Source organism: Rutilus rutilus, assembly GCF_951802725.1.
Source record: "Rutilus rutilus genome assembly, chromosome: 12".
Lineage (NCBI taxonomy): Eukaryota > Metazoa > Chordata > Actinopteri > Cypriniformes > Leuciscidae > Rutilus > Rutilus rutilus.
This window is the reverse complement of record NC_140217.1, coordinates 4,913,994-4,940,433: the sequence shown is the minus strand read 5'-3', so window position 1 is coordinate 4,940,433 and position 26,440 is coordinate 4,913,994. Positions and strand designations below refer to the sequence as shown.

Sequence of the window (26,440 nt, the reverse complement as noted above, 5' to 3'; positions counted from 1 at the left end):
AATATCTTTGATATGAATGTTATCCTCATATGCAATAGCTAATGTTTAACATGTTATTAATGTGACGCTATGGAATTCTTTTGTATCTTATGTAATTCATTTGTATCTTTCGAAATGTTACATGTATATTTTGTTGAAAATAAACGTTTTAAAAAAACTTAAACCCTCGACAATTCGTTAGTCGCTGTTTTTAAATCTAAAATTCGAGTAATTCAATCTGTAATTCCTTTGTAACGTTTAAGTTATTTTGACATACACACATTACAAGAGTAGGGCCTAATATGTACAACAACAAAAAAAACTCTATATATGATATATGAGCGCTCCCTGCTGGCTAAAGAGCGCAAACACAGAAATACTTTAGTACAGTAGTTCATCAAATGCAACACAAATTGCTGGAAATTAAATATTACTTTTGTGATCTCAAAAATAAAAATCACACACATTAGATAAATTAGTAAAGTTACAAGGGAAATGAGGTCAGTAAATGATCAAGAACAATTAAAGGTTAACAAACGAGACCTTATTGTAAAGTGTTACCGGTAATTATTTATCTGACATTATTATTTATTTGGCAGGAACTTTAAGTTTAGAATTTCACTTTGATTCTAATGAAATAAGAAAAGGCAAAAAGAAGAAAAAAAATGACTGGACAGTGGACACCAACGAGTTAAGAAACAGAGTAAGAATATATTTATCATATGTCTAAATACAGTTAACATAGAAACAAAAACAAAAAAATCAGTGAATACAATATCGGTCACAGGTAAAACTGCTCAGGCCTTCAGTTTGATCATGATTGAGTTCCAGAGCACATGTTGAGGCAGTGTTGAAGGCCGTTTGAACAGCACAGCGTTGATGGTTTGGTTTATTTCTTCACAGGATTAAAACATGTGCAGTTTCTTCATAGAGAGGAAGAGGAGGAGGGTTTTGGAAATCTGAACACAGAGATACACACAAACACATGTACTGTACACACACCCACACTTTCACGGTCACAGGCTGAGTGGGTGATGTACTAATAACCTTCTCACACACACACACACACACACACACACACACACACACACACACACACACACACACACACACACACGTCTGGTTTACTATCTTTGTGGGGACTCTCCATAGACTTAATGGTTTTTATACTGTACAAACTGTATATTCTATCTCCTTACACTAACCCGACCCCTAAACCTACCCATCACAGAAAACTTTCAGCATTTTTACATCTCCAAAAAAACTCATTCTGTATGATTTATAAGCTTGTTTACCCATGGGGACCTCAATTTAAGTCCCCACTGTGACACGAGTCCCCATGAGTCTGTGTGCATTCAGGTTGAAGTCCCCACCGGGATAGAAAAACAGGTACACAAACACACACACACACATACGTGACATCTGGCTCCCAGCATTCATGGCTCAGTTTGATGACCTCACTCATAGGAGCTGGATCAAATCCAGTGATCTGCAGTTAGTTCATGATGTGATTGGCTGCTGTGAACATCAAACAGGAAGCTCTGATCACACACTGACACAGGCTGCATCCCAAATCCCATACTTCCTATACTACTATAGTATACTATAGTAGGTGTAAAACAGTATGTGACAAAAGAAGTATGTCTGAATTCACAGTACTCATAAAAGAGTAGGAAAAAAGTACCTGGATGACCTACTTCTTCTGGCGAGATTCTGAAGTGAGCATATGATGGACACTTTACCATCCCATGAGGCCACGGGAGAGGATTAGTGAATGACAGTGAAGCGACGCAACTGATACCGGTAGGTCACATGTTAATGACAACATTGCGAATGTAGTACGTCCAGATTGCATTCATACTACACACACTCATACTATATAGAACGTACTTTTTTACCGGTCAAAATAAGTACCTACTCAAGAGAGTGTGCGATTTTGGATGCAGCCGAGGTCTAATGGGAATAGCATACTAACAGTACATACTGTAGTATGTGCACAGTGTGCATAGAATACTTGGGTGACCTAGTACATTAGTCAGAATGTGCAGCATACAGATGAGCGCACAGCATTGAATAAGACAAGTCACGGCGTGTCTTTCTTTCATTTTTCTGTCCATAATGAAAGTGAAAACGTTGCATAAAGTAAAAAAAAAAAAAAAAAAAAAAAAATCACAGTCAATCTGAGCATACAGTATTTGACACTTTAAAGACCCATCAAATGGCTTGACGAATGCAGTTTAACTTCCTGTTTATCAAAAGGACTTGCTTGTCCCAAATAGCTAATAGTAGGGCTGCACGATTTAGGGGAATAAAATCTACTTGTGTTTTTTTTTTTTTTTTATAAAAACGGAGATAGTGAATAAATTAAAAAGCTTTAGGTTTGCTGTGCTAGTTTGTAGGGCTGCAAAATTTTGCCAAAAACGTAGTGATTATATATCAATATGAGAATAATAGTAATATTATCACTAAATATTAAACAAAATATTACTATTGTAATGGCACTGTAAAATAAAATAAAAAAATCAAGTATTTAAGAAAAATTGACTGCGAACCAAGCCGCTCGGAAACATTTATCTGAACTTTATCTGTATTTAAATATTTATTTAAATAAATAGCCGCCTTTGTGATTTGATAACCGCACTATATCACAATTTCGGTTCTATTTTAATAATCGTGCAGCCCTAGATAATAGGCTTTTAGTTTAGGTCATAGACATTAATGATGATTTTATACTTGCTATTGCTAGTCAGGAAATGTCTAGGCAGCTGGTATGTGCTCATTCTAGAGAGCATTCGATTGGCTAAAAATGTAGATACGCCCATAAGTGCAAGATGATGTCATCAATATTTTGGTCCACAAAAGAGAGGGAATTTAGACCAATGAGATTTCACTGTGGGTGGGCTTCCATAGTATACAAACCAAGTGAACGACAAAATGTAGCAGCTGGTTAGGATGGATTAACATGGAATATATGTATCGCTAGTTGCCTGGGTCAAGGTTCGTGTGAGAAAGGAATTGGACTAGAGAGGGACGGCGAGGTTTAGGAGAAGTCCCACATGCCGTCCTCTGGCTCAGTGTCGGTGGGAGACGGGGTGTTGCAGGTCTGGGTCGGTGTTCCTGATGGAGGTGTGTCTGGAGGACAGGACACCGGCACGGCCGGATACATCAAACTAAGGAAAGAGTCCCTCGTGTGTTTCTTCACCTGGAAAACACACAGATCAATGCATGCATTACTCAGACTGAAGACTTAGTGAAAGCTTGATGAAAGGGTGACTGTACCTGTCTGAAGAAGGGGTGGCTGAGGAGAGCAGTCGCAGACGGCCTGAACAACAAACACACACATTGCATGGGGTTCAGTAAAGATAAAGAGCCACATTTACTAAACAGGGCAAATTAGCATGAGAGCGCAATTCTATAAAAGCACAGATGGGAGTGGTGAGTTCTGTGCGCAAATTAAAGAACAGACGCAGCCGGAACATTTCCATAATGAACAACGCAATCCACCAAGAGCAGCAAAATTACCGTCTGGTTTAAGACATGCTTTTTAGGTGGTTAATAAATAATTTGCTCTCATTTAAATACTCTCGTCCCATACATTTTGTGTCTGAAAGGGAAACTTCTACAAATGCATATGCACAAGGTGAATAAAGTAAAAATAAATAAATAAATATATTTTTTGCGTTTCATTAAAATTATATGTATATATATATATATATATATATATATATATATATATATATATATATTGTGTTATGACTATGGAATTATTTAGCTGTTTTTTTCACCTTGTATATTTACAGAAAACCCCAACAGATAAATGTGTCACATTGTATAAACTAAACTTCTTTGAGTACATTTTTGTTGATAAAGGGGCCATATCAAACTTTATTTATTACATTTTCCCCCTTAAGTCCACTTCTAATGTTACTAAAGTTTTTGTGCAAAAAAGTAACTGTAATAGAATAGTAACATCATGTTGCGATCAATAAATTACCATAAAACCTTATGTAAAAAAAAATAATAATAATTATATATACAGTACAGGCCAAAAGTTTGGAAACATTACTATTTTTAATGTTTTTGAAAGAAGTTTGTTCTGCTCATCAAGCCTGCATTTATTTGATCAAAAATACAGAATTCATTCTAATATGATGATTCATTATCAAACTCAAAGTTGGAAACAGTTCTGCTGCTTAATATTTTTTCATAACCTGTGATACTTTTTTAGGATACTTTGATGAATAAAAAGTAAAAAAAAAAAAAAAAAAGAAGCAAATCTTTCTTTTTTTGAAATAAATCAATACTTTTATTCAGCAAGGATGTGTTAAATTGATAAAAAGTGATAGTAAAGAAGATTAATATTATTAGAAAATATTTTTTTTTTTTTTTGAATAAATGCAGTTCTTTTTAACCTTTTATTCATCAAATATATTAGGCAGCAGAACTGTTTCCAACACTCATAATAAATCAGAATATTAGAATGATTTCTAAAGGATCATGTGATAGACTGGAGTAATGATCCTGAAAATTCAGCTTTGCATCACAGAAATAAATGATAATTTAAAGTATAATAAATTGAAACCCAATTATTTTAAATTGTAATAATATATCACAATATTACATTTTTCTTCTGTATTTTTGATCAAATAAATGCAGGCTTGATGAGCAGAAGAAACTTCTTTCAAAAACATTAAAAATAGTAATGTTTCCAAACTTTTGGCCTGTACTGTATATTATATTTAACATATTTTGTATAAAGTTCTTATAGACAATTTGATTACAAAAATGTAATCTTAATGTCAGGTTTAGAGGGGTTATTCATGTCCACAATACTAATCAAATATAACCCTAAAGTTTAGGTTTTTGTATTATTTAAATTCTCCACTGAAGTCCACTTATACTATTAGCAAAGTTTTAACATTTTTAATTAGAAGAAATCATCATATTAGAATGATCTCTGAAGGATCATGTGACACTGAAGACTGGAGTAATGATGCTGAAAATTAAGCTTTGTATCACAGGAATAAATGATATTGTAAAATATATTACAATAGAAAACAGTTTCACAATTTTACTGTTTTTACTGTATTTTTGATCAAATAAATGCAGCCTTGGTGATCAGAAGAGCCTTTACAAAATCTTACAGACCCCAAACATGCTGAAAATCTTCTAAAAGCTTGATCTGTCCATTTTGAGCTCTGGCAGTGTCGTGTCGGTCTCTACCTGCGCTCAGGCTCCTGCTGCAGGCACAGTTGGACCAGGTTGTGCAGTGTGACCGAGTGGTTTTTGGGGGCGGGGCTTTGAGGTCTCTCCGCAGTGGCAGTACGAGTCAAACTTCCAGTCGCAACACTCTCGCCGATCCCAGAATCCACACCGGAGCGAGACACCTTGAGCGCCCCCATGTCTCCGAGCGGGTAAGGGGGGACGTCGAGGAGACAACAGTGAGAACCCCGCAGCTTCTGAAGCAGCATCTGAAGAAGAAGAAGAAACAGGAAGTGAGTGTTCAGTAATCATAGTTGCATTGCTCACAGATGGCACACGTGAAGAGCGGCAGTACCAGAGTGGGCGGCATGTCCTGGAACGGCACTCTGCCACTGACCAGCTCACATGCCACGATTCCCAGACTGTAGATGTCTGATTTCACTCCATAGCCATGAAGATCCTTCATCACAGAAAGAGAGACACAAAAATCCATCATAATGACTCATGAAGCTATACATTTAGAATTGATCCTGACCCTGACTAGGCATTATAATTAGGAATGGACAAAATATTAGTACTGTATTGGTTATCGGCCGATATTAGTGAACCCATTTTTTTAATGAACTGCTATAGGATGATTTTTATGTATATATACTCATATACACACACACACACACATATAGAGACTAGGCTACTTTCAAAAACATTAAAAAACCTTCATGTTTCCAAACTATTGACAAGTAGTGTATACGTCAGAAATCATTCTAATATGCTGATTTGGTGCTCAAGAAACATTTCTTATTATTATCAATGATGAAAAGAGTTGTGGAGTTTAATATTTTTGTGTAAATCTTAAAATATTTTTTTTTTCAGAATTCTTTGCCTGAATAGAAAGTTCAAAAGAACAGCATTTATTTGAAATAGAAATCTTTTGTAACATTAGAAATGTATTTACTGTCACTTTTGATCAATTTGACGCATCCTTGCGGAATAAAAATATTAATTTCTTTTAAAAAAAAAATCTTACTGATGCCAAACTTTTGAAAGGTAGCATGTATATCAGACAGTTTTGGATATATAAATGTGCATGGTCATTTTTTACATTTAGATTGCTCCTGTCATAATCTAATGCTCACTTCATATTTTTATATATATATATATTGTTTATTGTTTTATACTGTCTATAATGCTGCTGTTTGGAACAGCTTTCACATCTGGATTGTCACCTGTCGCAGAAGCTCCGGGCTCAGCCACGGCAGGAGAGACGGACTGTGCTGAGGCATGTCAAACACAGCTCTCATCCTCTTGCCATCCTTCATCAGACTGTACACACTCTGAAGCCCTGACAAACACACACGGCCTTCAGCTGACAGCAGCACATGACTCGCCTTCACACCTCTGCAGGAGAGAAGATATGAGATGAGAAGAGACGACAGGAGACGAGGCCAGATTAAAGAGATAGTTCACTCAAAATTTCTGGGTTGTTCCATTATGGGTCATTCCAAACCCATAAGACTTTTGTTCATCATAAGAACTCAAATTAAGATATTTTTAATGAAATTTGAAGTGATTTCTGTCCCTTCATTGAAAGACTTTTCACCCAAAACTCAGATGATTCAAATCATTCATAAAGAGATCATAAAATCAATAAATCCATATTTATTGAGCAGTTTAATCCAATTCTTCTATCGCTGTATATGATGAACAAATTAAATGTAGGCTTTTATTCACATTTAAACATTGATCAGCGAATATCAACAGAAGCTCAAACACGCTGCGTGAAACATGAGAATGAACCTCATTGGCTCTCACGCATCAAGCAAGCATTCTTGAGCTTCTGTTTACCACATTTGAACGCTGAACAATGTTTATGTGAATAAAAGCCCAAATGAATCATATAAAGCGATCGTATCTCTTCAGAAGATCCTAATCTCGTATCTCTTTCCATCCTAAAAAGTATTAGAAATTAGAATTAATGTGTTTAAATCATAGTATGTTGTAATGAGTATTCCATTGATGCCTGTAGTCTACTATTTCCAGTTACAATGAAATGCAGATCCTAAGCTGAATTAGCTCACTGTGATGGCTAATATTGCCCACAACCAATTGTGGTTTGGACGAGGATTTTTTAAGGTTAAAAAAAAAAAAAAAAAAAAAACATGGCGGATGTGCGAGACCGATAGTTAAGTAGAGAGGTTTAGATAAAGAGGTTTGAGTGATTACCTAACGAAAAGATGTGTATTCAATGTTATCCACATTATATTTCATCTGCAACAGCATTGTGAACTTTTATAAAGATACGTTTGGTCAGTAACTTTTAAATGCATCATTATGCAAACGCACGAGGAGTGTCTCCGCATGAAAGACACGACTGGCAGATCAACGTGCTTGAGCGTTTCTCTCCGAGACAGTAGGAAATTAGATTAAATTGATATGGAGGATTTTAACTGTGATAAGATGATTGACAGGGCAGTTTATACGGTGACAGGATGCATATAACTAATAGACAGAGCGATCTGTTAAACACACAATTATGATGAAGTAGTTTGTCCCAAAGCTTGCCTACTCTTCTACACTCAAAAATATGTACTTTTCTTCTCAAAAACAGTACATACTTTTTGGGCATGGTATAAGTAGGCGAATTGGGATGCAGCATTTCACAATGTCTTTATGAAAGTTTTGGGTGAATAGACTTTCAAGGAGGGACAGAAATCTCTCATTTGTGTTCCGAAGATGAACAAAAGCCTGATGGGTTTGGCATGACATTTGTTTCATTTTTGGGTGAACTATCCCTTTAATTCAAGCCTCTGTGAAACCGAGCCCTCATGCGCTCACCTGTGCACGTAGCCCATGTGATGCAGGTACTCGAGCGCTCTGAGAACTCCGTACAGCAGGTACGCCATCAGAGACTCGCTCATTCCATCCGGAAAGTACGACCGGAGCAGAGAGTCTGCAGAACCTGAATGAGACACGTGCAGAGAAATCATGAGGGAAGGATGGGGACAGAAAAAGAAGGTAAGAAACGTGTGGATGAGTGTGGACTCTTACCGTAACTCATGAGAGGAGACAGAACCCAGAGCTGACAGCAGGAGCTGAACACCAGTCTGGACGTGAGCAGGTTCGGGTGACGGAACCGTCTGGACAGCAGAACCTCATTCTGCGATTAATATGCACAAACTATGAATGCACAAGCACATAGGCTTTTCTGAGAAAAAGTTGTGTGTGTGTGTCTAAAATCTGAAAATGCCCTCACAATCACAGTCAATCCTCTTCAACCAACGCGAGGACAATCATCATAACAGGGCCAAAACAAAACCTCTCTTGCTCTCTTGTTGTTGCAAACACCAATGCTGTTATTTTTCTGAATAATGACGTCAGCCTGTTTCTCAAACAAATCATGGTATGGCTTAAAAAACCTTAAAATATAATACACAAGTCTTATGGGCTACTTTTTATAATGTTTTTTGTCATTTTTGGAGCTACAGTATTTCATACACCAACAGTCACTATGAAAATAGCCTCATGTTACAAAAATGATCATGAAAAATTCCCTTTTTCTCATTTTACTAAGAGTGTGAACAGGTACTACAGTATATATGTATTTTTTAATGCAGTCTGCTTTCATTAATACAATCTCATTGATTTTTACTACAACAACATTCATGCTAAAATAATATTAATATAAATAAATGTTTATTATTTTCTAATAATGTTATATTATATAATATACTGTTACTATTAACATTTCACATTTAAAAGCTCCCTTCATAAACAAAAACAGACGAAATCAATAGAAATGCCAATACCATAAAAGTCTGAAAATTAAAAAAATATATTTGTACATATTTTTTTCAATAGACAAGGTGATTTTAAATTATATATTTCTGACTATTATTTCATATGTCAAAGCTTCATTTTCAAATAGTAGAAATCAATGGTGAGCTCTCATCAGTGGACTACACACCATCAGCTGCAGCAGCTCATCTTCTGTACACTCGTCCAGGTTTGTGTTTTTTACTGCCACCAGCCGGCCAGACGGTGTGTGACGTGCCATGTTCACCTGACTGAGGTTATTAAAGCCCCGGCCTGCACATATTTACAATAATACACACACACATATGCATTAAGAACAGAGTAAGACATATGGTAATACATGATATAAACAAGATTCCAGGGAATAGCTAACTTAGGTTACTCTTTATTTTAAGGTGTCATTGTTACAGTGTAATTATATATTTAAGTGCTGAGTAATATTAAGCAACTACATGTACTTACTATAGGGTTAGGGTAGGATTAGGGTTTGGTTGAGGTTTAGTTGCATGTAATTGTGCATAATTTACTGTTATTGCTATGGTAAGTACATGTAACGTGTAACAAGGACACTGTAAAATAAAGTGTTACCCTAACTTATATCATATTATTAAGTAAGACATGATCCCTACCCAGTTGTGACAGCAGCTGATAGTGGGCGGAGTCAGTGGAAAGATCTGTGATGTCATCTCCATCCGTCAACACAGAACACGGAGAGACGTCACTGCTCTGTCACACACACAAACGATAGCAACACACGTCCACATAAGAACAAACACGTCACACATACGGGTGTTAGATGTTCGCTAGGGAATTCTGGTGAAGACTTCAAATGTCAATAGAACATTATGAGACACTTTCTGTCCTGAGAATGACACTCATGTGATGCTGGAGGACCGAGCAAAAGATAGTTGGAAGAATATTCACAGGTCTCAGATCAGCTTTATCCTGCATGATAGTATAATGACTGAGAAACAGGGTTATTACCGTTAACTAAAGCTATTAAAAACGCGTAAAGCTGAAATAAAATAAAATCTAAATATTAGATGAAAAAGTTTAACATAATTAGAAATCTTGCCTTGCCTTGGTGTTGCTACTGCCATTGAGTTACAGTAGTAGTGCTTTGTAATTAGAAATGAAAAAATATTAAACTCAGCAATTAATTACATAATTCATAATGCTTTATGAGAGTTCACTTAGTTCCTCATTAGTACAAGTCTTAAACATTGGGGGGTTTTCTTGCTTTGAATAATACTGTCATATTGAATTTCATAAGCAAGTCTTGTTGCAAAAACAGAACATGCATTGCATCACTGTGAACTTTAAGGGGTGATTGAGTTATGTTCAAATCTCTTTGCAATTAAGCCAGATTTGATATTATTCATGTAACTTCTATAAATATGTCAACACTACAACAATTTATACTTTAGCTAACTTCATCTCATAACTTTATTGAATAATACTAGTAGACCATGTATAATGATTCTAGACCATGAACGGGACAGTGACTCAGCAGGGCTGCAATAAAAGACTAAATATTTCTGTCACAGGAGGGGAATCACAGACGCCTTCAACCTTCAGACAAAGACATGTGACAATAACACAAGTGAGCTTTCATCCAGATCGATGGGACAGAAAAACTGCTTTGTGACGCCCCAACACAATAGATCCACTCAGAACACACTTGAGCACAACAACAATCTGAAACTCACTGGAGCTTGAGCTGAATATCCAATGACGCTTCAATTGGCATGAGTGATGTGTCCATCGCAAGACATAGTGTCTGCTACAGGGGCTTTCACACTGACAACTATCTGCAGTGACAAAGTGACTGGAAGTCATTCATTTTAAATAAGAGTTTATGATTTAAAGCGACGTGGGCAACAGAGGCCGTTGACAATGCGACAAAGCTGAGTTAAATTTCATAATGGATATTTAGGTATCAAACAGAACACAGATTTGAAATGTAATTATTATTATTAACACAAACATGATGACATTAATAATGTTTGAAAAGTTTCAAATATATTTTGTAACTGTATCCTGTTTTTAAGCACATAAATACACCCTTGGTGAGCATTAATATTATGTGTATATATATATATATACAGTATATATATATAGACAGATAGATAGAAACACATACACAAATATAATACAGTATAATACTGACAGTATTGCTTGTAGATTAAATAAATAAAAATATATCTGTCATATATGTTTCATCACACAATCACTGTGTGATTACTACATTTCTTAGAATTGCAACTTCTGTAAATTCCTCTTCCTGTCATTCCCATGTAAACTCTATTTCAACACCCTCTGGTTTGTGGCCAATTCAATTCAAATTCTACCTGACACCACATTGAGCCAATTCCTAAATTTCCAATTTTGACTCAGTCCTGCTTGCGATCAACAGTGCAGTAATTTAATCACGTTCTGTGTCAATTCCCCAAGAGTGAAAGTCAATGCCTGATGCCTTCACACACACCACTGAAGCCATCATGATCTATTATTAGACTCTACTGACCGAGCACTGATGGCTGATGTCTTCATACTGCTCCTCTATGCTGATGGACTGGACGTGTGAGTGGGACGAGATACAGGAGCAGTCCTGAGGGGAAGAGGGGAGGAAAGATGAGACACAACCCCCACCCCACAAATGAATATGGAGATGAATATGAACATCCAAAGAATGAATATGCATTAAAGGGTGGGCTGAAGGGCAAAGCAAGACAAGGCAAAAGGAAGACATGATTTTGGAAATCAAACAAGCCATGTTTGGCTTTTTGGCAAAAAGTCAACATGAAAAAAAATACAACAAATACATTTTACTTCCTTAATGTGACGCATTACTGAGTAAACCGATATTTGTAATCCATTGTCCATTGTAAGTGCATTACTGTAACCGTGATTTGTGTTTGCTTTTACAAACTGAGGGACGAATCATGCTTGTAGAACCTGTTTTGAATCTGGAACATTAGGAGTGAGACATTAACAGACACGTGATGATATTAATAATGAATTTCAATTTATATATAATTATGAATTATGATTATAATGAATAATGGTGGAAGAACACTTAAAGGTATTTTCCAAGAATGTTCTTTTAAAATAGAATTGATGTCAAAATGTTATTTTATAACATTAGTTAAAAACAATGCAATGGACATTTTGTATTGATGCCAAATTAACATCAGTTTTCATGGCTATTAATCACTTTGAGAGTATTTATTTATTTATTTATTTATTTATGTATTACTGAGTGAAACAGGATCCATTGTAAGTGTATTACAGCAAACACGCTTTTTGTGTGTTTTTACACACTAAGGAACAAGTCATGCTTAATATAGACCTTATTCACAGCAGCGCCATCTTTGATTTTCATCCAAGCGAATGAAAGCGAGGCTGTGAGGGACAGACGTACATCTCTTCAGTGGGTTGTACTGTTATTTAATTGTGTTTTTGGATTGTTCTGCTGATGAAACACAGCAAAAATATCTTTCCGAGATGTTTCAGTCGACAAAAAACCCAGAGCTGTGGAAAATTATAAGTGATTTAGGAGATTTACACAGCTTTTTACAGCGGATTGAAAACACGGCACGTTTATCTATCACTCACAGCCTCGCTTTCATACCTGTTAATTATGCACGATATATCAGACATCATATCAGTATCGGCCGATATGTTCATTTTTAATGTTATCGTTATCGGTCAGATAAGAAAATGTCGTCATCTTTAGCTCGCCTCTGGCCCGCCTACATCAGATAACCCGATGTGATTGGTGCAGCTCAGATCAAGGGGCATATTTAATGAGCATCATTACTCAACGCCAGAGTAACTCGCTGAGCAAATTCAACTTTTGCTCTCGCGAGAACTCTGGATTACCAGGGTACAATATATCAGTTATCAGCTTATCGGTATCGGGCAAAATGTTCATATCAGTGCATCCCTAACACCTGTCATGGCGCTGCTCTGAATAAAGTCTACAGAACCTTTATCCAGAACATCTCTTCATGAGTGAGACATTGACACAATCCTCTTGGATTCAGAGGTGAGGTGGAGAATTGGTGGATATTAATGAGAGCGTTTATTATTAAATGTGCCGATATCTAGGGACTAGAGAAGAATCAGGCCATGGATTTTGTTCAGTCCATAAAAACATCCCGAAAGTGCTCCTACTATACTGAATACTAAACCCACTCCAGAATCAAAACCAAACATTTCTGATACCTAAAAACAAGACCTGCAGAAATAAACACAGAAAGGATGAATCATGAGCTTAGCACAAACAAGCTGGGCATAAAAAAAGATTTGACTCTCACCAGAAACGACATGAGGTGCTTTTGGCTGAGCTGATGCTTCACTGGAGTTCATTTATCTGATTCTGGAGACAGTGAAAAAAAATGAGTGCATCTGCAAAAAATACTTCAGTGGCTGTTTTCAGTGTGCCACGCTGCATTTGTCATTGCAAGAAAAAAAACTGCACGAAAAGCACAATGTTTTTCCGCTTACCTGGCTTTGCTCGGATTTCACTGCATAAAAAGACTTCATCTCATTTCATGCTGCTCCATTAGAGTCCTATGAAACAAACCAAACGCTCTCAAGCAAATATCAGATTTTCAGGGCTTAAATAACATTGCATATGACTATTTTCTAACTGAAAGCTTATCGAGCTGATTATTTCTCAACAGTCTGATATCAAATACATCCTGTTTTAAATTCCTCAGCATCCATGCATGGACCGGCGCTGTGCCCACGAACAGAGCAGCCGGATTCAGTGTCTGCTCCGCTTGAATGAGTCTTTGAGTCTGATCTCCTCTCTGCTCCAGACATCATCATCATCATCATCATCATCTTCTTCATCTTCAGTTATCTCGGCTGATAGGATGTCACATCTGTCTAGGCGCATCAGCTCTGATTTCGCCACAGATGACATTGGGAACTACTGTCCATTTTGTGTCGTTATGTAATTACTATTAGCAGCATCGAAATGAGTTCATGCTTGCCAGATTACACTTTATTTATTTAATAAGGAAAATATTAAAGATTATTACTTATTTACAGCAAAAGACGAGGCTTCTTAGTTAGATAGCAATTGTAAATTAAATAAATGCATACTGATGCACAATGCAGCAGACATATATATCCACATCCCCAAATTGGATGAAATCTTAATTATTAATTATGAAATTATCAGAGCAACTGACAGCATGGTGCCCTTCCTAGTCCTTCACAGTGAATGCATGTAGGTTAACAGGGTTAAGAAAAGAAAAATCTTCAAGAAAGAGCCATGGTGCACTAGAAGGCTCTAAAATAATCTGGACTTTAACATTAAACCCAACTTGTTTCATATACATTTAAATAATGTTGCATTAGTGCATTTGGTGACTGTAATTATGACAGTCACCAAATACTGTACTGAATTATGACAGTAATAATGCACGTTTAACATTATTTGCACGTGCTACCATAACTATTGTTTTATCATATCACGCATAGCAATAATTTGCTGGGTTTGATGTGACGCTCAAAGCCATTTGTAATAAAAGCAACTCACCATTGTTATGAATGTGGATGGAGGTTAATCTGTAAATTGATTTTGTACCCTTGGTTTTGACGGCGAGCGTCACTTCTGGGCAGTTACAGTCACATCACAGTTTTATTCTATGAGTAAAATAGAATAACGCGGCGCCTCTAACATTTAATAACATTTGTAAGTTGACTTGCCAAAGCTTTTCTTCACAGTCCCAGCTGATCACGCTCCGGAGATATTTACATAATAAAGGTCTTTCATACATGTCGTAAATGAGCACCAGAGGATTGTATATAATAAAAGTCTCTTAATAATTCGACTAAACTAGAAGGCTATACATAATAAAAGCACATACTCTATCCAATGAATTCCCCTCTAACGTTACCTTTTAAATATTTTTGTAATAATAGGAAGTGATCTAAAAACAGAGGGGATCTTAAATTAATTTGTTTTCAGATGGGACCTATAATATGGACATAATTAAGATAATAAGATAAGATAATATTTTTATCACAAAATAAATATATAAAATAATAAGCAAAATAAATATATAAAATATATATTTAGGAATAGTATAATTCCTGACCCCTCTCATGTTTACAATTTCTCTATTATCTTATTATTATAATAATAATTATTATTATTATTATTATTTTATTTGTTTGTGTCTGTTTAACCTGTGCTGTTTATGAAACAATGAAAATGTATAATAATTATTGTAATTGTGTGACCCATTCAAAATATATAAATAAATAAATATCTCTGGGACTTTTATCACAAAATAAATGTCGCGGAATATATGACGTATTTATGGCTCACTGACGCCAGATTTGCCCAAACTCTTCCCCAAATACCCCTCCCTCCTCGCTCTGTTCGCTATTGTCTCAAACGCTCGAACTGACAGGAGCCACATGTACCACTAACGCTCGGATAAACGGATTTTACGTGAACTAAAGGTAAGAGAGGGGGATATTTTCCGCTCTTTCACAGCTGGTGTACAGAGATGTGTGTGTGTGTGTGTGTGTGTGTGTGTGTGTAGGATGAGTGGATGAGTTTGAACGGGTCACGGGATGTGCTGCTGCTCATATGGCCGTTAGGATGCAGATCAATGCATCTAGTTCAACGCATATTGTTCTCTGTATGTTTTTTGTTCTCTGAGTGTTCAATAGAAGTGTTTTCTGTTCTAAATCTGCGCGTTTTAAAGATCTGGATAATCTGTGTGACATCTGCAGGGATTATGAAATCTGTTGCATCAGATCAAATGGGCTTTATCATAGAGCATCTCTGTGCTGTATTTGCTCGTGTATTTGTGTTTAGATGTTATACATGATTTTCATCACATTCGTCCTAATCATATTCATCAATAATCCATCATCACTAACATCTGATGATTTATGAATTTTAGTTTTATGAACACGACCTGTTTACTTTTAATTAACAGAAGATCATACATGAGTGCTTTTACGATTATGTAATTAAGTATTAAGTGTGTGCCTGTGTGTATAATATATATATATATATATATATATATATATATGTATGTGTGTGTGTGTGTGTGTATATATATATATATATATATATATATATATATATATATATGTGTGTGTGTGTATATATGTGTGTGTGTTTATGTATATATATATATATATATATATATATATATATATATATATATATATATATATATATATTTATGTAGCCTATGTATGTGTGTGTGTGTATACTGTATTATCTGATTTTTTGACAGCAGATTTAACAAGTTACTTTAATTCAAAGAAAATAATGTAGGCTAAAAATTTATTTGTTTATATAACATTTTGATCGCTTTAATGATGCCGTACATTTATTGCAAGAAGTGCAGTCACAGACATCAGGCCTCATGTGTTTGACTTTAATAGTTTCCTTACAGTCATATGTCAGACTTAAACGTGAGAGATCTCTCACGTGGTTTTTGTTTTGTTTTAGTTTGTAACCATTACATGACTGCAGATTGGGAAGATTGATGAACAGATGCTAATGGAGGTTTATTGACGGTTCTCCTCGCCCTTAAGCATCCCGAGAGGCTGAGAATATATGGGACGACGTGTAATAGCTTATTTCAGGTGTCGTTTAGACGGAGCTTGTTGGAAGTCATGCTGGCAAAATCCTGAGGAGCGTCTGAACCACACCTTCACAAATATACCTTTACTTTTGGGATGCGTCAATAAAAGGACAGTCTGATGTGTTGATATATGCTTGTTTTTCCAGTGAAGCTGGTTTTGCATTGAGTCAGGTTGGGATTATTAATAACCCTGTGTCCGTCTGATGGTTTTGAATATATGTTTCCTGTAATGGGCTGGTCAGACGTTGTGGGCATGAGGCTCGATCGATATTAAAAGAACAGAGGTTGTCATCACAATCTCTGCACTTCCCAAGATACGATAACTTCCTGAAGTAAGACAAAAAGAGGAAGAATATAAATATCGTTGTTGGGAATTATATTTGACAGAAAGGCCTTGCACAGCTGCTTATCTCCTGACTATAACAAGAGAATAAATCAAGTTTTCAGGTTTAATAAATAGTTTTTGGGAAACGAGAGGGACGGTACAGCGCTGAGGATTAAGTGCTTGGGATCCTGATCTGAGGATTAGTTGGAAGTGAAAGCAGATGAGATGGTCAGAAGAGATTTGCAGTATAATATTGACTATATATATATATATATATATATATATATATATATATATATATATATATATATTTAAAAGAAAGTCTAAACTCTGAAGCTGGAGTTTAACTTGAAATGTATCAGCCAAGTAATGGTCATTACAAGGAATTTGTTATATTAAATTGTTCCCATTATTATATGTTATACATTGTAATGCATTTGTATTCACTTTCACTTTTGTTTGTGGTACAACAGGTCTGTTTTGATCCCTCTATATGCACACAAACACACATTTGAGTTTAACAAACAAATGCACATTGTTACAAAACCATGTGAATACAAAAAAAACTTCATAGATGGATCCTGAAAAATATATATATCACAGTTTCCACAAAAACAATATTTTCAACATTTATAATGATCAGAAATGTTTCTTGAGCAGATATTTCACATTTATACTGTATTATTTTGATCATTATTTGATGAGTCTTCTTTTAAAAACATTAAAACAATGTTACCGACTCGCTCCATGAATCACCTGCTGCAAACATGAGTGAAACCTCACACTGAGGTTGTTTGTAAGTTGTGCTGTAGGCTCTGCGTGAATGTGAATGTGAATATAATATAGGCTACTTCTCTGTTATCTTTATTAATTTTTTTTTTTGCCTTGTGATTTTTAGTACATTTTTGTTAAGCAGACTTTTGGCTCTCGTCTTTTATCCGTTATAGAACCAACCCTTGTTTTCCAAATGAATACCGTGTTCTGTAAACCTCATCATGTAGGCCTACACTTCTATGGGATTTTCTTCTCTCCAGACCTCAAGACAGGAAGTTCATGTGTGCTCCTTTAAACCGTTCTGGAGCCTTTCTTTTTCTGAACAACAGGAAGTGCCCCTCACTCGCCCCTCTGAGGCCTGTCCTGAGGAAGACAGTCACGCTCTAGAGACAGACAGTCGCACCAAAAACGATCAAGACACTGAAGTCACACTTGAATCAGTGTCACTGCATTAGATCCAATCTGCACTCATAACTATGTATATGTTACACTATCATAATAATAATAATAATAATAATTAGTATTAGTAAAAGTATGAATTATGCATAGTTTTTATTAATAAATAGCAATAATACAGTAATAATCACATAATGTGAAACAAAAAAAATAGAAAAAAACCTGTGCATTATGAATATAAAAATCATAATCATAATATTCAATCATTATTGTTGTTGCTGTTGTTATTCATAATGCATATTTTTATGCATATTTTCTTTTAATAAAACGAATTAAATTGGTTCTGAACATCATGTATTGTATACTTCAACATAAAAAAATCAGCATTAAAAAAATATGAAACCTTTCTTGTAAGGGACAACTGGAGCATTTCACATAGCTCTCCAAATGACATAATGGTTCAAATGTTAGCCTGGATTATTGTCTCGTACAGGCTTGCTGGAGCGGAGAGATAATCTGCCAAACAGCTGGAGGAGAAACACTGAAATGTCAGCAGAGAGAGAATGAGGACATGTGCATATGATTATTACTGTAAATGTCATGGTATTTTCTGTGTCCTTCAGGTATAGGCTGGAGTCTGCGAATCTCCATGGTGTCTTAATGCAAAACAGGATGTGACATCAGCAGCCTTCACGTCTTCTGCTCGTGCGGTTTGGGCATGAGTGAGAAGCCCCGCCTTCATTCGCCCAGCTGACCAATCAGAATGTTCGAGGTGAAGCCCATGAGCGTTGAGAAGAAGGACACAGCTGCGGGAACAGGTGTGTGTGTGTGTGTGTGTGTGAGACACAGAAAGAGGAAGTCACATCAGGCTGAGTTACTACAGTAAACTGCTCCACTGAACCACATATTCACCCAACCGGAAATATGTTACAGAGCAACAAGAAAAGGAAGAGAGGGAAATTAAACTTAAAGGGCTCATGACATGATAAAAATCTAATTTGCCTTGATCTTTTGACAAATAAGAGGTCTTTGTACCATTAAAACTTCCAAAATTGCATGGCTTAAAACAGGGTTCCTCAAACTCGGTCCTGGAGGGCTGCTGTCTGCACAGTTTAGCTCCAACCCTGATCAAACACACCTGAGCAAGCTAACCAATGTCTTCAGGATCTCACATCAGCTAGGTGTGTTTGATCAGGGTTGGAGCTAAACCGTGCAGGACAGTGGCCCTCCAGGACCGAGTTTGAGGAACCCTGGCTTAAAATGTCCTCATCTGTACAAGAAGAGCAATTCATTTGAACATGTGGGGATTTGTGACATCACATGGGGAAATGCATTTGCATAGGATTGCCACTAGAGCAAGACAACATCGAATAGTTTTACATCATCACACCATTGGCCCCGCCTATTGGCGTTCAGTCGTTTAAAGTCGACATGAAACAGAAGTTGTGTCTTTTTTTCCCTATTCTGACGTATATCCGAGTGAAACGGCTCATCGGACATGGAAAAGAATTTGGGCGGGGCTTGATTTGGTCTGTGAAGAATTGATTGGATGGTTGGGGTTTGCTATTGGTCGATCTCGTGTGAGTGACAGGTTGCCCTGCTGAATTTAACAGCTGATGAATTAAAAAGAAAAAAAACGATGTGTATGGATAAATCATTTATAAGACTCACTGCAATATTCCAAAAAATAATTTTCAGTTTTGATTTCATGGTGACTTTAACCTGTCAGCTCGCTTGTATCTCTGTAGAGACTTCAGAAGAATCCCAGCGTTTTTTTTTTTTATGTTTTTTTAATCCCCAGATCACGTCTGAGGATTATATGTTTGTTCGGAGCGTTTGACTGCAGATTGTCTTGTAAACGAGGCGCAGTGTAATGGAAAGTTCGCAAAGAAACATTTATTGAAAGATGAAGCAGCAACTGTATTGGATCTGACAGCAGCTCCATAGCTTTGTCTGTAAATGATGGTTTTATATGGATAATGTTTTCAAAACACTTATTCCTGTGCAGTAGTGAGTGGGCGTTGATACTTTTTTCTTATGCAATGACTTTAGCCAATCAACAGTGGCCATTTACTGACAAGCCAGAGCTTTTCAGAGAGAGGATCAGAATGAGGGTTGAAAATAATATTTTTTGCTAAATATGTTACTTATATAATCAAGGAACATATTGAAATAACAATAGAAATCCATATAATTTCCCCTTTTTAAAAAAAATCAATGCAACATTTCCAACCTGTCCAATATGTAATATGATAATTTTTCATTGATTGTGATTCTGCTGGTTGACATTTATTGTTGTATTGTGTAGTTTTGTCTTGTGTTGTTCAGACTGAATGTGTGTACTTGATTGTTTATCATTATTGTACTATCATTATAGTATAAAGTGCGTCATGTAATTGCTCTCTAATGGGTTATTTCAGGGTAAATTTAGCATCTGGGATTGTCAGATTTAATTACTAACTTTAAGCTCAGGGTGTTCAGTTGATTTTAACGTGTAATGTAAACGTGGATGGTCATTTGCAGTGACATCTAGGGATTGGTCAGGATGATTCATTTGTCATGGCACAGAAAAACATGATACAGAATAATTATACAATGCTTCCTCATCGCAGACTAATGAACTAGTCGTTTAGTAAATCCATCGAGGGAGTTTCGAGTTCTGAAAGTTATTATAATTTTTTTATTTCAACATATCAAGGTAATTATGATTCCTCATAATATGGCCAAGTGTATCCTGACTTGAGTGAACAGCAGATGGCGTGCATGGATTCATAATGTCTCTTCTGACCTGTGAAGTTCATTGAACCCCTGATTGAATGTGTTCTTTCTGTGTGTCCTGTAGATGAGGGCAGTAAGGTGTGTGACGGGGGTGTCAGCAGGGATTCGCTGTATCTCTACGAGGGTCAGGACTGGGTCATCTCCCCCTCCTGCTCTCCAGAGGAACCCAGCGCCATCTCACCCATGCTGGCCGAGGAAACTTTCCGCTACATGAGTAAGTCACTCTGAGTGTGTTTGCAGCCAAACACGTGCGCATGACTGTTTGGTTGCTATGTCTGTCAGGATTGCCACTGTTGTGGAAGCTAACCGCTGGTGATCTTCAGGTATTTTAGAACGAAAAATGTTACGTTTTGTTTTTTAAGAATTTTTTACTTCATTGGAATGGTACGAAACTTGGTCAAGGTTTTGCCACTTTCTTGTGTGAACACAAAAAAAGAAAAAAAACATGGATGTGATTCAAAAAGGATAGATGACCAGAAAAAAATAGTCACACGTGTACTTCTTATGGTCAAAAACGGCTGCATTGGAAATGAATGGAGATTGAATTTCAACTAGTGGAAACGTTTGGTACTGCACACAAATAAGATCTCACTGAAAGATCATTTAAGACATCCTCAAATTTGGAACATAACTTTAGATTATTGCTTTGATTTACTTGCAGTTTTAGAGCAAAACATGTTTTGGAAAATATATATCTCATATAAAAATTAAAAATAGTATTTCTGTGCATTTTGTCAGAACAATAAACTCTGATACTTTTAAAAATTAATTTATTTTTTATTACTTTTTTCACTTCAGCAATAATCTGCCATGTTTCTCGTTTCTTCAAACTTAACTCTGTGCTCTAAAGCATTTAACATTTAAGAAATTTCATTTTGGTCTATATGGATTATAACTGCTGCATGAATATATCATAATAATTATCGTATGTTATTATTGTACAGTCCTAGAGTTTTATAATTCATTTAAAAAGAGTAAATAATTCATGTTGTCCTTACTCCTTAGAAGATTTAAACCTTTTCGAAAGGATCGTTTACATGAGTTTCCAGAACAATCCGATTCCTTAAAATCAATCAAACTTTCCAATGTTACATAATGGAGAGAGGGAATTTTTGTTTTTTAACTTCAACTCTGCTATAAAGCTGTGTGTGACACAAATTTGTATTACTTAATACTTACTGTATTACTTATTACTTGTAATACTTATATGCTATCAGAATAATTATTTTATAGTTGCGTTGTATCGGGACACCTCGGGCGGAAAAGTGGCAAATCTACATTATCTCAAATCTACAGCTGAAACATGTAGTTAAGTTAGTTGCATTGCTTTGACGGCCCCACACGGTTGCGCATATGCTGTGTGTGTGTGTGTGCCCGTCCCTGGCAAGGGCACAGGAATTCAGTGGTCAGGTCTCTTAAGTGCAGCTGACAGCGTCACGGGGCGGGAGGGAGAGGGGCAGATGGATGGAGGGATGAATAGAGAGAGAAGAGGTCATGCCGGTGCTAAACATACAACATGAGGAGCTCTATGATCAATGTGCTGCAGAAGGTGAGACGATATCGAGATTTGTTCATGCACGCATCATAAAGAGGTGTGTGTGTGTGTGAGCGTGTTGTTTTATTTTGAAGTATTTGTGCTGCTCACCGACACTACAGGACTTCTGACAATTCAAGGTCATCTATAACGGACAGGGCATGTGGGGTGAACTTGCGCGTGTGTGTGTGTGTGTTTCTGTATGAATGCATTGTGTGTTGTGTCCGTCTGTTTGCGTAGTTGCATGCAGGCATTGTTAAATGCTTCCTTTGAGTTGTTGTGGCAGTTTTGTTGAGGGTGTGTGCTGGCGCGATTCTGCAGTGTGTACTTGAAGTGAGAGCTCGCGTATCTCTGCGTCTCTGAGATCAGCCAAGTGTGCTGATGTCATCTGTAAGAGTTCATGTTGTGCTGATGTCATCTGTAAGAGTTCATGTTGTGCTGATGTCATCTGTAAGAGTTCATGTTGTGCTGATGTCATCTTTGAGAGTTCATGTTGTGCTGATGTCATCTTTGAGAGTTCATGTTGTGCTGATGTCATCTTTAAGTTGACCGACATGACATGTGACATGCTTTGTGTGTTCCCTGCAGGATTTAAACTTGTCCATACTACATACTAAATTAGCTCTGTTTCAAAACCTAGAGTGTCTACAGTCATGGAAGTTGCTGTCATAAAACCTCAGAAGTAGCCAACGATGAAAATGCATGGGAGACTCAACTTAGTTGATTTAAATGGAGTTTAATGTTAGCAACACTTAACGTTAAAGGTTTTTTTTTTTTTTTTTTTACGTAGTTTACACAGATACATTCATTGTCTTTAAATTGCACATTGTTTGGATGACAACACTGGCCAGGATGTGGAATAACAATTTTGTAAATAATAAAATTCATCTCTTTTTAGTATTTTTTTTTTTAGTATTTATTTTTTTTCATCCGATTAATCAAATAAGTTTTAAGTCTATTGTTTCAAAGCAGCTTTAAATAAAAGCATGATGTTAATGTTTCTGATATTTTAATATCTTCATTAAGTTGCATTTGGCAGATTAAGCTGGGAAATAAAGTAGTTTACATTATGTTATAATATAAAAACTCTAGCAGTTGATAGAGATTTACTATATAGCATCGCTTTACATGAGTGTGTGTATATATATATATATATATATGTATATATGTATATATTTATATGTATATATTTATATATACAACATTATATATAGACCTGTGCAATAATATAGTTTGCAATATAAATATTGCAATTATTTTTTTTAAATAATTATTAAGTTTGCATTATAGAAGATATAAATATTCACTGTGCCAATAATTAATAATCAAAGATATAATCAACAGATTAATCGATTTATTAAAACCGTTGTTAGTTACAGCCCTGCATGCAATAGTTGTTGAAATAGTCTATTTTTATTGATGCTAAACATTTTTTTTTTTTATTGATACTTTTCATATGCATTTTTTAAATGCAAATTTGAACACAAAATTCAACATTTTGAATGCATTCAACATTTTGAACACAATTTCTCTCTCTTTGTTTTTTTTCACTGAACTTTTCGCAGTGCTCGTCCTTTTGATGAAAGATGTGTGTGATGCCAAATAAACGTACAAATTTGTCCGAATCAGACTTCATGTCGAGAGCACTCCTGTGATGACTTGAAATTCTGCTCACTAAGTTTTGAAACAGTTTTTTAAATATCTAATGTGACTGTATCTTTAACTACACAAACATCAGAGATATGTCTAATTGCAGAGCCACAGTGCCAGGCCAGCCGTCTCAGACCGGAAGTTAGGGCAGAGCTGACGATCTCCACTAACCCTTACCTCACTTCTACTTTAAACTCCACCCTAGCAAATGGCTAACCTCACCCCACCACTAACCCTACTCTTAATGAGGCTATAATCTCCAGTCTGAGACAGCTGGCCTGGTGCGGCTGTCCTGAAACAGTCAGGACCTGTTGCTTTGTGGCTCTGCTGTTGGATACTATTGAAACATCTAGTCAGTGGGTTCAGCGATAAACCATGTGTACGTGCTAGAGCACTAATGAGTGAGGGTGTGTGGGTTTAGGGTAGCTCTGAAAAGAGGAGTCCTGCGGAGACTTGTTGCCCTAGTTTCTCCCAGCTGGATGATGATGTGATGCTAAGAATAACCTGAGAAGGGGCAGATGGAGGCTATTTCAGGTTTATAAACGGAGGGCTGAACATGAGAGTGCATGAACAAGAGCTCAATGTCATATTTATAGAGGGACAGACATAATAGAAGATCCTAGTACACCATTTACTGCGGTCTTGATGAAAATTGAACATTTATTTCATAATCAACATTGTGTTTGTGTAGTGAGGTGAGTGCAAAACCATGGATAGCTGCTCATTACCATGTTTTAATTAATGTAAGACTATATAAACAGTATTGCTGCTATTGCAGGTGAAAACTTGATTCCTCACTTACTTCATAGACTATATTGAATGAATCAACTAGCAATTGTCACAAAAATACCATAGCCATTACAGTACATTTTTTGTATAGGAGATCAGCCAATTCAGTATGTGCGTATGCAATTAAAGCTTATCTAATTAAATCAATTTAAAGTCAAATCAGATTCCTTTTATATCTGTAATAGGCAATATTTTAGTATTATTTATCTACTATTATTTGATATATTTCAATTTTAATTTAAAAGTGTTTTAATCATTTTATGTGGTTTTGTCATTTTTAAATATTTTTAATATTTCTGTTTAGCTGTATTTTTATTTCAATTGTTCGCTAATTTTAGCACGTTAACTTAAACTTAACAAAATAACTAGCTATTTTATATTATATTTTATATTTTATATTAAATATTAGCATATTTATATTTTATTTTATTTCAGCTTTTTAATAGTTTTTAGTTAATGGTTTATCATTAGTTAACATTAACAACACATGTAAAAGGACGACGGCTCATTTGAGATTCCAGGTCAAACGTCCGTGTTGCAGTGTTACTGTGTTGTGCTCTGTCATTGTTGATTATGCAAAAATCCCAGAGCTCTCAATTTATCTCAATTTTGTGGCCAACAGTTTTGCAAGGGCCGCTGTGATAGTGGAAGTGAACTGACCGGACTGACACATCTGATGTCTTACTGGAGATCAAAGGTCGCCTTGTGTCTGATTACTAATGCGTCACTTATTGCTGAGGCTCTTCATGACACCGTTATACAACAGTTTATATATGTACGTCTGAACTTGACCGAGCGGATCAGAGCAGTCATGAGTGTTTATGAGGCTTGAGGTTTCTGTGGGAATGGAGGTTTAGTTGGTGTGTGTGTGTGTTTGGGTCGGGATAGAGGTATGTGTTGATGTCAGTGAAGTAGTGCCATGATTGTCAGGATGCTTCAGTTGAGTGAAGAGATCCCAGCTCACCATCTCGCATCAGGTAAGGGTGTGTGTGTGTGTGTGTGTGTGTGTGTGTGTTAGAGAGAGCTAGAGAATGGGAATTAGGGCTGCAGAATATATCGAAATTATTGAAATATCGCGATATGCATATCACAACAGCTTGCAATAACTGGGGTCATGAAGAAAAGACAAAGAGAAAATCACTCACTGCTCTTGGCTGAATAACTTTTGTTGCTTTAATAACAATCAGTATATATTTAATTCATACAGTGAAAACTAAGCAGTTTTTTATTTTTACATTTTGATTATTCATTTTCTGTTGTTAAATGCACCTAATGTAGGATAACCTGAACCCCGTGCATGTTAAAATAACACTCATGCTACAGTAAAACACCGCTGTTCACTTTCAGAAACTGTAGGGATGTTTTCTTGTCACAAAAAGAATGTGAAACAAAATATAATTTTTAATATATTTTAAAGATAATTTAAGTTTATTTTACACACTTTAAGCATTATCGTATCGCATATCGAATATATCGCATTATTTAATGAGTTATCGCATTTTTCTTCAATATCGTGCAGCCCTAATGGGAATTGATTATTCCAGATTTCCAGTGATTGTATTTGGA

General features: G+C 36.0%; 2 protein-coding genes across 6 annotated transcripts in view; one reads left to right on the top strand and one right to left on the bottom strand.

Moving 5' to 3' along the window:
- Window positions 1-670: 670 nt before the first annotated feature.
- Window positions 671-14,754, bottom strand: stradb (STE20 related adaptor beta). Its single transcript, XM_084425710.1, has 13 exons — window positions 14,552-14,754; window positions 13,507-13,572; window positions 13,317-13,378; window positions 11,522-11,605; window positions 9,624-9,720; window positions 9,146-9,267; window positions 8,230-8,338; window positions 8,017-8,140; window positions 6,408-6,579; window positions 5,537-5,641; window positions 5,203-5,450; window positions 3,259-3,301; window positions 671-3,181 (listed from the first exon to the last, which is right to left on the bottom strand). The coding sequence occupies exons 3-13, from the start codon at window positions 13,326-13,328 to the stop codon at window positions 3,020-3,022; spliced, it is 1,278 nt and encodes a 425-aa protein (XP_084281836.1). The 5' UTR covers window positions 13,329-13,378; window positions 13,507-13,572; window positions 14,552-14,754; the 3' UTR covers window positions 671-3,019.
- Window positions 14,755-15,364: 610 nt separating this feature from the next.
- Window positions 15,365-26,440, top strand: part of trak2 (trafficking protein, kinesin binding 2) — a 32,305-nt gene continuing 21,229 nt past the window's right edge. For 2 of the 5 annotated variants that reach the window (XM_084425287.1, XM_084425286.1), the window contains exons 1-3: window positions 15,365-15,483; window positions 18,747-18,941; window positions 20,966-21,115. In XM_084425287.1, the coding sequence (XP_084281413.1) occupies window positions 18,887-18,941; window positions 20,966-21,115 (205 nt within the window). In that variant the 5' untranslated portion in view covers window positions 15,365-15,483; window positions 18,747-18,886. Of the gene's footprint in view, window positions 15,484-18,746; window positions 18,942-20,965; window positions 21,116-22,359; window positions 22,451-25,496; window positions 25,852-26,440 lie in introns of those variants that run through there. The other 3 variants (XM_084425288.1, XM_084425289.1, XM_084425290.1) reach the window with 3 other exon arrangements.

What these genes read in the sequence shown, in the direction of transcription:
- stradb (XM_084425710.1), bottom strand. An exon ending in ATGAGCTGCTGCAGCTGATG is followed by an intron (nt 8,339 to 9,145) that starts GTGTGTAGTCCA and finishes TATTAATCGCAG; the next exon opens with AATGAGGTTCTGCTGTCCAG. An exon ending in CACATGGGCTACGTGCACAG is followed by an intron (nt 6,580 to 8,016) that starts GTGAGCGCATGA and finishes TCTCTCCTGCAG; the next exon opens with AGGTGTGAAGGCGAGTCATG.